The 18707-nt window shown below is 39.5% G+C and overlaps 2 protein-coding genes across 2 annotated transcripts in view; one reads left to right on the top strand and one right to left on the bottom strand.

The window, feature by feature from the left end:
- Positions 1-2764: 2764 nt before the first annotated feature.
- LOC108671146 (NADH dehydrogenase [ubiquinone] 1 beta subcomplex subunit 10) lies at positions 2765-7854 on the bottom strand. The gene is made up of 4 exons (XM_018158629.2): positions 7663-7854; positions 4791-4926; positions 4202-4341; positions 2765-3591 (listed from the first exon to the last, which is right to left on the bottom strand). The coding sequence occupies exons 1-4, from the start codon at positions 7757-7759 to the stop codon at positions 3440-3442; spliced, it is 525 nt and encodes a 174-aa protein (XP_018014118.1). The 5' UTR covers positions 7760-7854; the 3' UTR covers positions 2765-3439.
- Positions 7855-9882: 2028 nt separating this feature from the next.
- LOC108671136 (glutamate receptor ionotropic, kainate 1) overlaps positions 9883-18707 on the top strand; it is a 45812-nt gene continuing 36987 nt past the window's right edge. Inside the window, exons 1-4 of the mRNA XM_047885224.1 lie at positions 9883-9979; positions 14880-15041; positions 15431-15682; positions 16061-16236. Coding sequence (XP_047741180.1) covers positions 9886-9979; positions 14880-15041; positions 15431-15682; positions 16061-16236 — 684 coding nt within the window. The 5' untranslated portion in view covers positions 9883-9885. The remainder of the gene's footprint in view (positions 9980-14879; positions 15042-15430; positions 15683-16060; positions 16237-18707) is intronic.

The following is an 18707-nucleotide window of genomic DNA, read 5'->3' as shown; positions in this document are numbered from 1 at the left end:
TGCATTTTTTCTATAAATGAGAAAATGCGCTAAAAACTGCTTAACAACTCACCAACGTGACACCACTTCTCGCTTCGAGTCACCAAAGCGAGAAGTGAAGCAGCCTCCCTAATTACATCGTTGACGCCCCGATTATGCAGGTGTTCATGAGCAGACTAGATAAATTTATGAAGAAATATGTGTTCCGACTTGAAATTCCTAGCACAAAATCGAAGCTGAGGGAAGTCTAGCGGTTAGGACTGATGTGAATGACGGTTAGGACTGATGTGAATGACGGTTAGGACTTAGGACTGATGTGAATGACGGTTAGGACTGATGGGTAGCTATTTCAAACTAATGTCAGTTTAAGTTTTGAAAAGATGCGGTCAAAGGACTTGATTTTAGATATCCTGTGAGGCTGTAAACAAGTCACGAAAAATACAAGAATCTGCTACAGGCCGCATCAGCAGGTCTATTCTTCAGGGCCGACATCATTATGATATGATGCTCTATCTTTATCTGATCACTTAATTATCTTCAGTATATTAAAGCCTGGGTCTCTAAAACACATCAGTAGCTTGCTAATGACGCGAGACTTGCTGCAATGCCATATTAAATACTTCGAGTTAATTAAGAGGCAGAAAAACTCAGAGCTTGGAAGCGCTACTTTGAAATGTAGCGGCCGCTACCGCTACCGCTACATGCTCTAAATGTAGCGGGCGCTACCGCTATCGCTACACCCACTAGATTGTAGCGGGCGATACCTCTACCGCTACACCCACTAGATTGTAGCGGGCGCTACCGCTACCGCTACTGAAAATGTAGCGGCCGCTACATGTAGCGCGCTACTGCCCACCTCTGTCCAGGACATGTGGTGGCAGCTGGCACGGAACAAGAACAAGTGGTAACTGGTAACAACTTAACAGTAACAACTAACATGTTGACACTATTAACAGGCTGAGGTTGACAACATTACACCGAAATATTTCGTACAGTTTTATTCTGTAATTTATATTATGTATGTATCATGCTGGTTTTTAAATAATATATAATACTATTAGGTAAAATCTAAAGGCTTTATCAATAAATGTAGCGGTAGCGCTGTAGCGGCAAAACCTCGTATCGCTACTTAAATATGTAACCACAATTGCTTAAATGTAGCCGCTACCGCTACTGAAAATGTAGCGCGCTACTGCCCACCTTTGTGTACATATACGAATGATCGGGAATAGGGATCATATACTTCGCCCGATAGAATACGAATGATCGGGCGAAGTAAGAACAGATGTGGATGAATGATATGCATTAAGACGAGAGAGCAAGTGACGATGAAACACTGAACATATTATGAACGTATAAGGAAGAGATGAAAATGAAGAGCGAGAGAGAGGGAGGTCCGCTCTCAATTAGTCCAGCATCTGAGGCAGCTAAGCCGTGTGCCACATTATAGCATAACATAATAACATAACATAATGATGTCGGCGCTGAAATGTAGGCCTGATGTGGCCTGTCGCCGATTCTTATCCTTTTCGTGCCTTGTTCATAGATCTAAACTCGTGTCATTTGACCGGATCTTTTCATGACTGGCGATAGTTTGAAGAGTGACCACACAACGTTTCCAAACTCTAGACTCGGGCGTACGACGGCAATAAACAACTGCTTCATCGTTTCTGCATCTAGGAACTCGTATGAGCGTCTGATCTATCTACTAACAAAGTGTAGCGGGCGCTACCGCTACATTGCTTAAATGTAGCCGCTACCGCTACTGAAAATGTAGCTGCCGCTAAATGTAGCGCGCTACTGCCCACCTCTGGGAAAAATACATGTCATTTATTTATGATATATACGCAGTGAGCATTATTTCAAGAACTAAAAAACTAGGGCTTAATCACCTGCAAAAAAGATTTAAATGCCTTTTATTCGAGTTTTCACATCAATACTAATGTTGATAGCTTTCGATTCGTCTGCGTGGGGACCTCATTGAATTATACAAGTATACTCATGGTTTATACAAGGTCCCCGAAGGATTATTAGAATTTGAAACAAGAACCAACACCAGGGACCACGGCTATAAACTAAAAAAACTGCTCTGCAACTTCTCCACGCGACATTTCTTCTCGCTGCGAATCACCGACATGTGGAACAGCCTCCCAGATGACATCGTTGGCGCTCCAAGTATGAACGCGTTCAAGAACAGACTAGATAAAGCTATGGATAAATATATATGTGCAGACTTGAAATGCCTAGCACCATATCGAACCCGGTGAAAGTCTAGGAGCATTTCCAGCTATCGCCAGTCCTGAAAAGACCCGGTCAAATGACACGAATTTAGATCTTCTGCAAATAAGGCACCAAAAGGAAAAAAAATCGGCGACAGGCCACATCAGGCCTTCACTTCAGCGCCGACATCACTGTTATATTATTACACGAACGGACATTTTACATGAAAATTTGGCCATGTCTGGCCTGGAACCAAAGTTTGATGTCGCGACTTTCCACAGCTAGCTTGAGTTGCACTACATAACAGTAACTTATAGCTTCTTTCTTGCAGATCTTAAACATTCGGCCAGCACAGTATAGCAGGAATCAAGTGTCATCAGCTAATATTTTCCATCAGTAGTTTCGCTCGTAATCGCGAGTGTAGATTCGTCTACATAGGACTTTTAAATTTTCAAGCGTTAACGCGACCGTGAGAGTGACGATTGTCGTTTGAATGTCACTTAATAGTTCAAAATACACCAAAAAGCATGTATATATGGATAAATAAACGCTTCATGCAATCATGAACGGTCTTATGAATATATATTTACAGCAAAAGCGCTCATGGTCCAACCAAACTTTAATGGTAAAGCACGCCGTTTTGATTGGACGAGTTGAAAATCCTGTGAAGCGCGCTAACCCCATGAGATATTACAAGGAAACTTTGAAATATTGCCAATAAAGTGGAGAACCACAATTGCAAAAAACAAATTGCAAACATTTAAATAATATTCAAAGATCAATACTTGCGACTATCAAATTTTATGCGGTCTTCTTCAGAACAAATTAGAAAAACTTGTCAGAGCTCAATATTTGTAATCAATATGGAGCAAGTAAGAGGAAATCTAAGTTATAAGCATCCCAATTCCAGGCAATACAGCATGCGTTGATAATCTAATACTCGTTTTGCAACAATATACTGAGAGGCAATATCCTGTTCATTTCAGTAGTTACGTGACAACTGAAAATTGTGTACTGAATAGTAATGTTGAGTGAGTGGTGAGGTATGTCTATATTTTTTTATCAGGCGTGTTATAGAATTTATTAGGAGTAATTAAAACAATTAATAAAATTCTTCCATGGTGTTCAACTTGGGGAGCAAAATTAGTGCCAAATACGCCTCATTATTATGAGAAAGCAAAAAGACAAGTAACTGTGGAGCTCAACCATCGCAGTACAGAATCTGAAGAGTACTGTTTTTCTATTGGGACTCGGGTGCCTCGTAAGGTGTGCCCCACTCAGACCTGGGCCTCATGCCACTGCCTACAGGCCCGTGGCGCCGCTCCCAGATCATGCGGTGCTTCTGCTTCATGTAGCAGGACTGGGCATTCTTGTAGTACCCAAGGTCTCCGTCTGCACATAAAATAATATAATTAACAAAAAATAAAGAATTAAATATAATTAGATAAAAACCTTTGGATGGTAGTCTGACATGAACTGGTGTATGGTGGTCCCGAAATTGCTATAGCAGATTCACTTTATAGACTGTCTCATGTGCTAATATTTGGCAACTGAGACCAATAAAATTGTAAAAAAAATTAAAGCTGAATAATCTTGAATTCAAATCATAACTGCATGGTATAAATTGATTTTTGATGTGGATGTAATAAATATAAATAATGTATAAATCACTTCATAATGCACAGTGTTCATAATAAATAGTGTAACAGAAAAAACATGCAAGACTGACACTTTATGCATCAGTCAGCAATGGCAATCAATAACAGTACAAATATCTCTCATAATATTGACTTCAAAAGTTCAATCACAAATCCTATTGCGCACATATATTCCTGTACAATTTGAAGCTTGCTATATTTGAAGAACATTATGTGCAATGAACTATCATAGCTTATGGAATGCTTTTAAAACAAAAATTTCAGAGTTTATAATTAACAGCCAATTGCATGGAGTATAAATTTAGTTTTACTTATTTTAGTATTGTTTAGCATCTTGAACTGACACTTTGTAAACCAGTCAGCAGCTGCCTTCTCGTATTCCTCCCTGATGGGTGCACATCTCTTAATGCGGTCAGGACCCTCAAAGATGGCACAGTCCTCCTGACGACGTCTCAGGATGGCAAGGATTTGATCATCAACCAACCTTAAACAAAGAGACTGTAAGAAGAGGTTATGATACTTTAGAATGAAGATAACTCAATACATTATCATTTGATAATAATATTCTTATTTTACCTTCAAGCCATACCATTGATTCATTGAAGTATTTAATGCACTCATGATAGCCTACATCTAAATATATTTGGCTTCGAAACCAAGTCTCAGATAAATACGAGTCAATTCAGTATTACTTTCAACATTTAGTCAGACGAGTTCAATGCTCAGGAATACCCTAAAATTCATAATCATTACTTTAGTAGATTGAATTACAGCTTCCACTTTTTGTTTCTAGCTGATGTGTGGTGGCCTATAAAACTTACAACTTACTAATGCAACATTCAAATCCTCCCAGAAGATCCTCATATATACCACAGATTCAGAATGTGTTGAATAACAGAGTTAAGAAATGTTAGAGGTTATTCCAAAGGTTACTTGTCTCTTTTGAACTGTGCATTAGCTTCATAGATGCACACAACATCATCGGTGTAGCATTGATCAATGGTGGGCACTCGGCGGAACTGACGATGGTACCAGTAAGACTTCTTCTGGTTGGGCTCCACAATGGACTCTGAAAAATAAAGCAAGTATAGACAGAGAAATTCCAATGTGAATAATAATAATACTAAGTTTATTGTAGTGTGAATGATAATAATACTAAGCTTAAAACAAGCCATAAAAGAAGAATTCAAAAAGCACTAAATATATAAATCAACTTACATATATACAACTGCAAAAAATTAAAAAAAACTCATTGGAGTTACAGGTCCTATACCATTCGTGTAAGTCCAACAACTAACAACAATTGCTTGTGCACAAAATCTGCCTGGAATGACCTGATTTTTAAAACACAACACATAAATAAACATTCACCATACTATATTAAAACTTCCAAAGTTCCAATTTCCGCATGTTTAGGTACTATCATAACAGTCAGTATCTAGCCTATCTCACATAGTGTTCACTGTTCAGGAGAAAACCATGAGCAGGCAATATAGATGATTATAATTGGACTTGATGATTTGGTACGGTACTACTTTTTTTGGAAACAAGCAAATTTAATTAGTATTATAATTATAACCACATTAATGATCAATGACATAATTTTGCTTGTCAGTAAGTAAAATTTGTAGATTTTTCACGTTTATTTATATTTTGCTTTTATTCAGGTAGGTATATGGTATTTTTCTAAAAAAAAATCTAGTTTCAGATTTATAGTTTTTGTTTAGATCAGAGGAAATCTTTATGTGCACATACCTATTATAGACAAATGGGGTAAGACAGGATTGCAGCCTTCATGGGGGTAAGAAACGACCAGCCCATGGCATGCATTCTAATTGCACTAAATTTAATTTGACAAAAGAATATGTTAGAGCAATAATTGCATGTCATTTCAGTGTTTGTTTCAACCCTCTTCTGCAAATAATTAATTTTTGGCCAATTTTTAAAGAAAACCTATGTAAAGAAGGGTCACAAAATAGTTAATCCTATTTGGGAAATAAGCTCTGTCTAATGACAAAAAATTTTTTGGCCAGGTTTGTGGATGTAGGCAGGTAACCTCAAGTAATAAGCAAATTTTGTGACATACTAGGCATTTCTACCTGCTACCCTCACTGCCTCACATGTATTGTAAAATGGGGTAAAAAAAGACCGGACATGGGGTAAGATGGGACCACTAAATGATCTTGTTTTGCCCCACAAGTGGTCCTATCTTACTCCACAAATGGTCCTGTCTTACCCCACAAATGGTCCTCTCTTACCTACAGTTTATCAAAAATAGTTTTTTACTGTTTTTAAATGAATATATTATTGCGCAGTACATGGAGTAGTCTGGTCAAAATTTTTATCGTTTGCTCAAACTTCATTATAACTTGTTAGCTGTTTTAATTAGAGAAATTTAGTGCACTATTTTAAATTGCATCAAAGGGATGGACTGATGGAGAAAATAGGGATGTCTCTTCCCATTAGTGAGCTGCAGAACTATGTGCAACATTGGCTGGTTGAAAAGCCATTGTGTGAAACATGAAAAATAATTATGATCACAACTCTGTGAGAGGGCATGAGCTATGTTTGAAGAAGTGCACCACAAATGCAGTTAGCAAGAAAACACATGATGTCTGAGACTCAAGTTAGGGTAAACGCGGTATATTCTGACATCGTGGGTAATTCCGTCACCTCTCCAGCTTTTCCTTTATATTAAGCTTTGTTTTAGTTCCATGCATTTGTTGATGGTTGAAATGGTGACGTCATATATTTACGTGTCAAAATACTGCCAAAACACTAGGTATTGGCCATCTAGTGGGAAAATATTGAGATCCAAAGAGAGACAATGCATGCCACCTGGTGAGATCATCGAAATATGTGTCAAATTGGACAGTTGACCTTGCTCTACCAAATANGACACGCAAATATATGACGTCACCATTTCAACCATCAACAAACGCATGGAACTAAAACAAAGCTTAATATAAAGGAAAAGCTGGAGAGGTGACGGAATTACCTACGATGTCGGAATATACTGCGTTTACCCTATGACACTAAATCTAATGGAATATACATGAAGCATTTAGCAGTGCTCTACAATGAACCAAAGCCAACCCACTATTCACAGTGACGAGCCAGAGATTTTTTTAGAATACCATGGGTTTGGCTTTAAAACCCCAAAAAACCCTTATTCTATGGTTCCTAATTTTCTCAAGATTTAAACCACTTTCTCATGTAAGATAATGATGATATCCATGATACTTTACTGGTCTGCTTAGTGCTTATAGCCTTATATAGGACTCAAAAATGAACTCGAGGCAGAGTCCAAAAAACTCTCTGCTTTGCCACTATTACTATGTTTAACAAAGTTTTCTCATGACAACAACCCCAATGTGACTGATATTAGAGTTGACTTCCCGCAACACAAAACAGTAACAAGTGGTTGTTTGAGCAAATAATGTTTCTAGATGGATAATATTGAATATCATATTTGTACCTCAATTAAAAACTTTGTAACATAAGAATTACCTGTTGGTCCTGTCTTACCCCAGCCTTGTCCCATCTTACCCCATTGGGGTAAGATGGGACAAGCTCACTTTTTTCAATCTGTACAGAAAACTATGTTGGATGCAAAATGTCTGAGTTGTAGCTTAGAAGCCCATTGCATAAATACACCTTGTGATAGGTTTAGGGTATTTTAGTTATTCATGGTATAGATGCTACAGGCTTGTTATTGATTTTGGTCCTGTCTTACCCCATCTGACTATACCTAACCTGCTAGACGTAGGTAAGTATTATTCTGAGATTCATTTCAGAAACTCACCTCTGACCCATTGTACTCCGCCCTCTAAAGTTCGACCTATAGCAGTAAGAAAGTCGATATAAGAATTTTTCGGTTCATTATCATTCTCCCCTCCCATTTTCGAACAAGTTACTTGTAAAGCAAAGATTCGTGGATCCTTAATTTGTTGTTATCTGGCAAATTAAAGGATATTAGAAAAAACAGAGCGTACTTCTTCTTTCTTTCTTTAATTGGAATTTATGGGAGCCTCTGAAGACTGGTTCAATGCGGCCCCATGTCAGAACGGTTCAAGGAATTTGACTGAATTTTGTACCTGGGGACACTAACCACTACCTGGGGACACTAACCACTACCTGGGGACACTAACCACTCGCCTGGGGACACTAACCACTACCTGGGGACACTAACCACACGCCTGGGGACACTAGCCACTCACCTGGGGACACTAACCACAACCTGGGGACACTAACCACTACCTGGGGACACTAACCACACGCCTGGGGACACTAGCCACTCACCTGGGGACACTAACCTCTACCTGGGGACACTAACCACTACCTGGGGACACCAACCACTCACCTGGGGACACTAACCACTACCCTGGGGACACTAACCACAAAACCGGGGGTCACTAACCACACATTGAGGCAACTTAAAATCTTTGTAACGAATTTTGCAGTTTGATGCTGGGAGCATTTATAGGTGTTCAGGAGTTCAGTATGGGTGTTCAGGAGGAACTTCACTTTAGCTGGTGGTAAATCGTACCATTCGCCGGCTCAACGCCTCGGAGCGGGACAGCAGAGCATTTTCAAAGTTCGAGAAAGATAGTTCCAGAACAATGACGTAGCAGCCGGCAGAAGCCGGCTACTGTCACGGGAGCTCAGCACAATGAACCTCTTGCCTCAACGGTTAGAACAGAACTCCTACTCAGACAGAGCGTACTTCAACTCGGCTACTTGAGGCCGGATAGAAAATTTTCCGGAGCCTCGCTAATCGCGGATTCATCAATAGCAGGATTTGATTTACAACTTGGCGGTTTTAGCAAACTATTCTAATACTATTATAACTATTCATATAAATGTGGGACATTAGGTGATCACATAATGACTGATAAATTTTTAATAAAAATTGTTAAACAGTTGGGTGGACCAGTAGTTACAGTTAAGAATACAGAAGCTCAGCCGTAGACCACAAATTTGGGTTGACTGCCGAACGCATTATGATTCGGCATGATTGCATTATGATTCCTGCCTTTCGGAACGTAGCCTTTAATTAACACTTCTGGACAATCATATTTAGGCTGAGCGTCGAACCAGCCCTCGGTCGAACGACCACTCGTCCAAGGACGATAAATTTTGGAACAGAACCATGCTATCTGAAGCATAACTTCAGATGCGGTGAACGTAAAATTATGTAATTTAACGATGCCCGGAAGTCATATTCGATCCGCCCCCTGGTGATGCACGGCAGGTTTCATGCAAGGCCGGAGGAAGACAAAGCCGAGGGGTCACGGCTGATTCGTGGATGCCCGGAGAGATCCAAGACGTTCGATTCAGGGCTTATTGGTGCACAAAATGATATGCTATCCTGTGATATAGATGCCAGGTTATCCTGTGATATAGAGGCCAGGTTATCCGGTGATATAGAGGCCAGGCTATCCGGTGATATAGAGGCCATGCTATCCTGTGATATGGAGGCCAGTTTATCCGGTGATATAGAGGCCAGGCGATCTGGTGATCTAGAGGCCAGGCTATCCGGTGATCTAGAAGCCAGGCTATCAGGTGATATAGAGGCCAGGCTATCAGGTGATATAGAGGCCAGACGATCTGGTGATCTAGAGGCCAGGCANGGAGTTGCAGGATCAGGAGTTGCGGGATCAGGAGTTGCGGGATCAGGAGTTGCGGGATCAGGAGTTGCTGGTGTGAACCCCAACAGGGAATGAACTAAGAAGCTGGTTTTTTTTTAATTTGAATTCACTTGAATTCAAATTAACAATCAGGCAAAGAAATATATCAGCAAAAGGAAAATTGGTGGTCAGCAATTCTATTTATATTGATCAGCGCTGTGACGCCTTCAGTCTGCTCCTTCTGTGCTTAAATTCATCGTCGTTTTAATTTAATCCAATAACTGAGAGCTTAGCAGGGAATTTCTCTCGCATGTAAATTCATATCAAATCAGCTTGAAAAGTGAACCGAGGAGGAGTTTTTTAAATCATCACATTATAAAAAAAATTATATTCGAGTAATGGATGAATTTTGTTATCCTTGCCTGGTTCTCTGGATCGGATGCTGGAGTCTCGCCAGACAAGCGGTTGCCCTGCCGCCCGTCATACGCATCGGTAAGACAATCTATAATATTATAGCCTGTTTTAAAAATATATATAATAACGTATAATATAAGCAATATTGTTTTATCAATTTCATAATCCTAATAATTCGTATGAATGATAAGGAGAATGCGGCCTAATAGTTGGGTTTCTTAATTGATCCATGCTACTAACAATACCTAATAACTTATAATAATACATAATTACATAAAATAATCTACAATAATCAATAATAATCATGCCTAATATTCAATAGCAATCTAAAATAATTGTGCCTAATAATCTATTATCATACCTAATAATCTATAATTCAGCCGTGTACCATTCCAATGCCTAAATTACATAATAAAAATTCATTTAGGCTTTTAGCCATTAAGTAAAATTTCGGTTAATGTATTCGAGGCAAAACTCATTCGATTATTGGAAATCCACTAATGCACGCCTGTAATTATTTTCATCAATTATTGTGAATTGATTTAGATTTCCCTCTTCATCAAACTTAGCTTAATAATAAAATGAGTTTTGTTTTAATTCTCTGTTACATACTCTATTAAATTACGCTATGTCATTACTATTTATCGTAGGCTTTCTTGAGCTATGCCTCTTTGCCAAGCTATAACTTCACCATAAATTTCTGTTATAAGAAGTATTTTCTGCCACAGACCTAAATACAACAATATTTTTGCTCCATTTTGTATAAGCGCGGCAGTAATGGCCGCCTATTGCTGCTAGCTTGCACGAATTCTTAGCAACAATTTCAGCTTTTTGTGTCTAATTCTACTCTACATTACTTCTCACTACTTTACTGATTTCGTTACTGATTATATTTGTGTATAATTCTACTTTCATTCACTTTTCATTAGTTCACTGATTTCTTTACTGATTTTCTTTGTGTCTAATTCTATATTACTTATTATTACTTCACTGATTTCTTTACTGACTTTCTTTATGTCTAATTCTACTATAATTTGCTTCTCGTTTCTTCACTGATTCATTTACTTCAGATTCTTCCGTTTAACCATGGTCATTTGATTAATTTATTCCTAATTAGTTAGCGAAAATAATTTATAAATTTTGTACAAATAATCCGGCGCTAATTGTTCCATGAATATCCCAAGTGCAAGTTTACTTTCAAATTAGATTTTTTCGAAGTTTTTTGCCACGCTCTTAGAAGCTATAAAATTTCAGTGCTTGATAATTATCTCGAACTGTATTTTTATTCATAAATTAATCTTATAACCCAACTTTACACGTGACCGGATCGAATTTCTTAATTTGAACACCTAAAAAATCCCGTTATGTTATTGAAACCATTTGATGCCAAATTACTTTTAAAATACTCATCTAAAAATATGCTTAGTTTCACTTTAATTTATTGTCGCTAATATTTATTCTCAATATAATTAAAAGATTAAGTATTCTGCATAGCGTGTTCTTTGAGACGCCCTCTTTAGTTTGATTTAACGAGCCCTGTCCTTAATTACCAGAAGGATCTTCAAGATACTCCTTCAGCTCTCCTAAAGTGTCCTGCACTCTAATTGGAACACGAGGCGTCCCTATTTACCACCTTGGATATTCTCGCTAATTGATTAGAGCTAAAATAAAATCCTGAACGCGAAAATCCTTTTCTCTTTGGAGGAAGGATACTGGGTCACCAAAGGCAGAAGCTGGATTGGCTGGAGCAGAATATAACTTGTGCATGCGAGGACTTTGAACTGGACCCGAACTGACGAAACAAATTTAAATATTAGAGCCGTGATAAAAATCTACGGATTATGAAACACACATTCAAGTAATCCACACAAATAGTTGTGGGAAGAAAGATAATGGGTAACGTGCCTCAAGCTTGGTTCATTAACAGGTGCATGCTCACATCAACATAAGGAACGATGGGTAGAGTTAGATTTAGGGTTTGTGATGCGCGGTTACTGATGTGTAGTTAGAGTCAGTGATGTTCAGCTAGTGATGTGTAGTTAGAGTTAGTGATGTGTAGTTAGAGTTAGTGATGTGTAGTTAGAGTTAGTGATGTGTAGTTACAGTTAGTGATGTGTAATTACAGTTAGTGATGTGTAGAACTGAGGGTGGCTTAAGCGTGCCACGATGTCGGTAGGCTGAATGAACGCTGTATGGACGTTGAGTAGGCTGTATGAACGCTGTATGGACGCTGTATGGACGTTGTATGAACGCTGAGTCTGACAACTCAAGCGACACTCAATCCAGGAGATATCTTCCGAGAATTCGATGAGTCAGCGTTTTTCAAAATTTGCAAACTTTGTGATCTCACATTTCTGCAGGATATTTTCTTAAATTATCCGTCCTGAATTTGATCATGAATTATTTGCAAATACTAATTTAATTCCACAATCGCCCTTCTATCGTACCCCAGGTTATTTTATCCCGGACGCTGCTCTGTATTAATCAGTCCAAAAATTGTATGAATTGGAGGAGAATTTGTGTGAGAATATTGCCTTAAACTTTTATTTGTTAACACCATGTTATGATGCTGCCCTAATGCTACCAATATCTTACTAAATCCCTTTTAGTCATAACTAGTACTAATACCACTAATACCCGTAGTTACTAGTCATTACTAGTACTAATACCACTATAATACCCGTAGCGACTAGCCATAACTAGTACTAATACTAATACCACTAATACCCGTAGTTACTATCACAACTAGTACTAATACAAATAATACCGCTAATACCCGTAGTTACTAATCTAAAGATTTTTATTTAATTGAAGCTTAAGATAAAGATTTTAGTTTGACTTCGATTTCTGAATATGAACTCTCATATTTATGCATCTCGACTAATATGAAAGAGAGCGTCATAACTTATTTTATATTAGCAATGAAATAATAGAGCTGGGAAGGGAAGGGCTCAGTCACTGGGGAAGCCATGCAAGTGAGGTGAACACCGACACTTCTAGAGCTTTGTGGCGCTCCAAACCAATGCCTGGCTGGCAGAAGTTACCCTAAATCAGGGTAGCAAATCAAACAATGAAGAAATTGTTGATGAAATGGTGAAATCTTGAAAGAATTTGCCTAAAGAGGCCTCATTTGAATTTAAATTTCATTTTCATTGGTTTGGAGCGTCACTGGTATAATATCGACTGTGTAAAATATTTATCAACTTGTAATGATCAGCAGAAGTCATACAATAGCCTTCTTAAGGGGTCAGCTAACACCCTATAGTTATATTGTCATATTGTAATATCTAATTGTTATAGTGTACATTGCAAAGTTATAGTATAGTAATATTGTATATTGTATATTTTACATTATATATTGTAAAGTTATTGTATTTTAAAGTACTGGGAAACGATATTTAGCCATGTATTTGGATTCCTTATCATATCACTAAAGCTATTAAATAATATCTCAATGACAATAATTTCTGATATATTATAAAAGCGAGCATAGCAGAAAACTTAAATCTTAGCCAAATAATCTATGATTCAATTTTTAAGTCTATAATCATATTGAACCTGCACATACAAAATCGCTGACTGTATATGCATTCGCCATTATAGGTGCCTATTATACTGTTTCTATTGAAAGGGATTCGGAGGTCATAAAATCGACGAGTTGAGGCACTAATATGCCCCCTAAATTACCAGGTCTCAACGCACTCCGGCCGCCGCTACAAATTGAATCATTGCCTACAAAACTCGTTGACAAATTACCGCCTAATATTGAATTATGGCCTACAAAACTCGTTGACAAATTACCGCCTAATTGATCAGACGCCGCGACCTCGCACCGCTGCAGGCTGCATGACATTGCCAGCCTTGGCCACGTGAATATTAAATGTCCGCCACGAAAGTTTTAACTTTGCCGTGTGCCAAAAATTTAGCTCTTAAATTAGCCTTGAGTCAGCGGCCATCCTCAACATGCAATAACTACACTCAGCCTCAGAGCTAGAAGCCGCAGACTACGCTGGAACATCGTAAGCCTGATGAGTTCCGTACTACATTAAGATAATTGCACCGCATGTCCACAGCCAGTGCTTAAACATGCATGCAGGCAGTTCTATTTAGGTAGAGGGGTTGCCGTGTAACTGCGCTACATTGTAAATGAATATTATGCGTGAACATGCTCGTGGTAAAAGGGTCGCAACATCACAAATAATTCATAACAAGGTTGCGCATCTCAAAGATCAAGAGTGAAAAATGAATGAGAAGAGGAGCGAATATTGAGGAGGGAAAACTCTTCAAACTCAGGGCGACATTGGACCGAGGGTGACGGATTAAACCGTCCGAGGGGACGGTGGGCGACAGCTGCGCTGGCTGGAACACGGAACAGCTTTGGAGATTAAATCCTGATCTTGGAGATCCTCATTAGCATGTTCCTTGTCTCTCCACTCCCTGGCTTTATGGCTTTGAGGTGACATGAGTTTTTACCTTACATAAGAGTGGCCCACTCAGTTTCCCACCATGTTAGGTTTAACGCAATCAATGTAAGTGCTCAGGCGCGATGTTTAAAGAGGATCAGAGAGTTTAACGAAATGAATGCATGTGTTCAGGTGCGATGTTCACAGAGGATCAGAGAGTTTAACGAACTGAATGTATTGTGTTCAGGTGCGATGTTCACAGAGGATCAGAGAGTTTAACGAAATGAATGCATGTGTTCAGGTGCGATGTTCACAGAGGATCAGAGAGTTTAACGAACTGAATGTATTGTGTTCAGGTGCGATGTTCACAGAGGATCAGAGAGTTTAACGAACTGAATGTATGTGTTCAGGCGCGATGTTCACAGAGGATCAGAGAGTTTAACGAACTGAATGTATTGTGTTCAGGCGCGATGTTCACAGAGGATCAGAGAGTTTAACGAACTGAATGTATTGTGTTCAGGCGCGATGTTCACAGAGGATCAGAGAGTTTAACGAACTGAATGTATTGTGTTCAGGTGCGATGTTCACCGAGGATCAGAGAGAAGGCCCGACAGAGGTGGCGTTTAAGTACGCCATCTACCGCATCAACAAAGACGTGCACCTGCTGCCCAACACGACGCTGCTATACGACGTGCAATACGTGCCTCGTGACGACTCCTTCCACACGTCAAAGAGAGGTGATATGCTTCCGAGTTTTTTGTGCCGTTACATTGGAATCTTGTGTTTATAATTATTTTGTGAGTACAGAGATTTGAGGTTATTTTAGATTGTTCTTATCTTTACGGCGTTTGTTGATGGTAAAAAAAATTATGTTAGAAGGATTTGATTGTTGCAAAAAAGACAAGCTATTCTGATGTGTCAGCTCAATTGTATTAAGAGAATGAAAAAGTGAGGCGTGCAGGCACCGAGATGGTGTACTTATAATTACAATCCAAATAATTTATAAGTAGTAGCTTAGGATGGTCACATGTTCATTCTCAACTAATTGTCACGTATACAGAAGTAGCTATAGTGTATATATTTTTGATTTAGCATTAAATATGAAGAAGTCTTGCTGGTTGCACAGCGTGTGAGCAGATCCAGTACGGCGTACAGGCCGTGTTCGGCCCCTCAGACAGCCAGCTCGCCACTCACATCCAGTCCATCTGCGACGCCCTGGACATCCCTCACCTCGAGTCCAGGCTGGACCTGGAGCCCGAGTTCAAAGAGTTCTCCATCAACCTCTACCCTTCCCACGACGCCGTCAATCAGGCCTTCCAGGACGTCATGAACTTCCTCAACTGGACCAAAGTCGCCATCATCTACGAGGAAGATATCGGTGAATGTTGAACGTTTTTGTTAAAGATTAGAAAATTTTAGTTATTATTTTATCGCGTATCATCGCTGCATAGGACTATTATGATAATTATGGATAAAATATTTTTTATTGTTTCCCTTATGTGTGAACGACTCTAAGCGTCTTACAAATTTCATAATCGCTGCTTGTCAGTAATTGCTTCAGCATTAAAAATATTAAACATGCAGATAACTGAACTTTTGAAGCGAGTTTTAAAAATGTTGCTCTTTTGGAAACTTAATCCGCTTAACTGGCAAGGTGAACGCAATTGAAAGTCTCTATTTCATGCGCAACGGGAAGTGCTGTATTTTGATGTCTTGAATTTACTTTCCTCAAAGCTTTATTTCATAAAATGTTCAGGTTTAATCAAGCTGCAAGACCTGGTGAAGACGCCACCTAAGGAACACATGGAGTTCCTTCTGAGACAAGGATCCCCTGCCACCTACCGAGAACTGCTTAAAGAGATCAAGAACAGAGAGATATACAACGTCATCGTCGACACCAAGGCTGAAAACATGAATCACTTTCTCAGAGGAGTGAGTACTCTTGCTTTGATGTACAGAAGTTTAACTCATCACTTCCTCAGAGGAGTGAGTACTCTTGCTTTGATGTACAGAAGTATAACTCATCACTTCCTCAGAGGAGTGAGTACTCTTGCTTTGATGTCCGGAGGTATGACTCATACCTCCGGACATCAAACTCATACCTCATAACTCATCACTTCTTCAAAGAGGTGAGTACTCTTGCTTTGATGTACAGAAGTATAACTCATCACTTCCTCAAAGAGGTTAGTACTCTTGCTCTGATGCACCGAACATTACGCATCACTTTCTTAGTGGTGTGATTCCAATGGATTAATGCCAATCTCCCCAGCAAACCTGTGTGACCCACCAGATGTTTCACGACGAGTTCGAGTTCCACCTCCCAATAAAGTTGCCATGTCACACTGTGCCGCAACTTTCATGCGAATGTACAGGTCACAATTGGCTGCCTAAATTCCACACCGATAGCAATGGCCGCATGAGAGCGAAATTATTTTATAAAATCGCTCTGCTGAGAGTGTCCGGTGCCGTCCAGTAGCTACCGGCAGTATTTGTTAGGTAAAGAAATCCTGGACATGAAGTGACGACTTCCCTAGCTATTCATGCGAGGAGCGGCGTGGCGGGGGCTGTTAAAGACCGTGTTTTTATAAAAGGTGTTATCACAATAACGCTTTAGGGTATCATAATAACGCTTTAGGGTATCACAATAACGCTTGAGGGTATCATAATAACGCTTTAGGGTATCATAATAACGCTTTGAGGGTATCATAATAACGATTGAGGGTATCATAATAATGCTTTAGGGTATCATAATAACGCTTTAGGGTATCATCATAACGCTTTAGGGTATCACAATAACGCTTGAGGGTATCATAATAACGCTTTAGGGTATCATAATAACGCTTTAGGGTATCATAATAACGCTTTAGGGTATCACAATAACGATTGAGGGTATCATAACAACGCTTTAGGGTATCATGATAACGCTTGAGGATATCACAAAAACACTTGAGGGTATCAACACAACATTGATGATATCACAATAACGCCTGAAAGTATCACAATGACACTTGAGGCCATCACATTAACACTTCTTATTGAAAGTTGTTACTTGCTAATATAGCGGCAGGATAGGCTCGGTCTTTCGTGGCCAGACATTTTTATAGGCTACTTCACAGTCCCGAGGCAAACGTCGATTCAAACTGCCACAGAGGATACGTTTTCAATGAGGATATGGTAAACTTACCAGCGTTTTATTTGCTTTAAATTTTGTGTGGAACAGGAAAATACCGACCAAACCTTCTTCCCGTATTATTTGATGGCCGAAATATACGAGTCGTTGCATTCCCTTCAAACCAACACGTCGGAGTTCAAAGCCCCCCGACGGCTTGTGGGGAGCCGCTGCTATTCTTGAGCTCAATTGGAATCCATTGACGCCTTCGTACGTCGCATCTTCATATGTCGCCTCGCATTCCGGCATCACTCCGCCTCGCATTCCGGCATCACTCCGCCTCGCATTCCGGCATCACTCTTCCTCGCTGCTCAGCACTATTCTGCCTCACTTCTCACCATCACTGCGCCTCATCTCAGGCACGAAGAGCAGAAGCCGTGCGGAAGTGAAGCCATTAGCGAGGCCCAACTTGCCCAAGATACGGCCATAGTTTCTGAAGTTTGTCAGATAACGAACTGCATGATCGACTGCTTTTGTAATTACCGGCGCCGTCCGACCCGTTGCCTATTTGAAGTTCGAACAATTACCAAGCGAAGCCATATTCGGATGATTTTTTATTCTCATTTTCAATTTTGGATCTTCCAAATGATTGACCGCAGTACTGCTTGGAAGTTGCATGATTTAATTCCTAGACCAGAAGTATTTGCGTGGATAACTGGAATAAGTGTTCAGTAGTTCGCTGTATTTATGTCGCGTCAAGACTGAATGTATAATCTCCTGCGTTGCCGTGTTTTCACGTCAAGATAATTCTTAGTATTCAAACGACGATAAGAAATTTACCAATTTAGAAATGAATGGAGAATCGTCGAAACATAAGTTAGTGTCATTTATTGGGGTATATCAACTTATCCTTAAACTTTCGGCATGCATTGTTGCACTAACGTGATGGTTATTCGAAAATATGAACTGGTATTTTTTTAATTTTATTACGGTAGATGATGATTCTGGATAAAAATCTGTTGCATACATGCGGCTTGTCTTGCATTTTAGCCCAAAGCTCTCGGCATTGCTGGCGTTGCTACAGATCTTGCAGATCATCTGTTGGCAGCCGGCGGATAATGGCCACACATCGATCAGAAAATGCGCCGTCGTAACACTCATTTAGCAAACAATCTACGGGCCTTAGATATCCTATGACCTAACCATCAATCTGCATGCCATGAACATCCCATGAGGAAAGGCCTCCGACATATGAGGCCAGGCCGGCTGCCGATATCTGAGGCCAGGTCTGCAG

Source organism: Hyalella azteca, unplaced genomic scaffold (genome assembly GCF_000764305.2).
Source record: "Hyalella azteca isolate HAZT.00-mixed unplaced genomic scaffold, Hazt_2.0.2 contig17328, whole genome shotgun sequence".
Taxonomy (NCBI): Eukaryota; Metazoa; Arthropoda; class Malacostraca; order Amphipoda; family Hyalellidae; genus Hyalella; species Hyalella azteca.
This window is presented reverse-complemented; position numbering and strand designations above follow the sequence as displayed.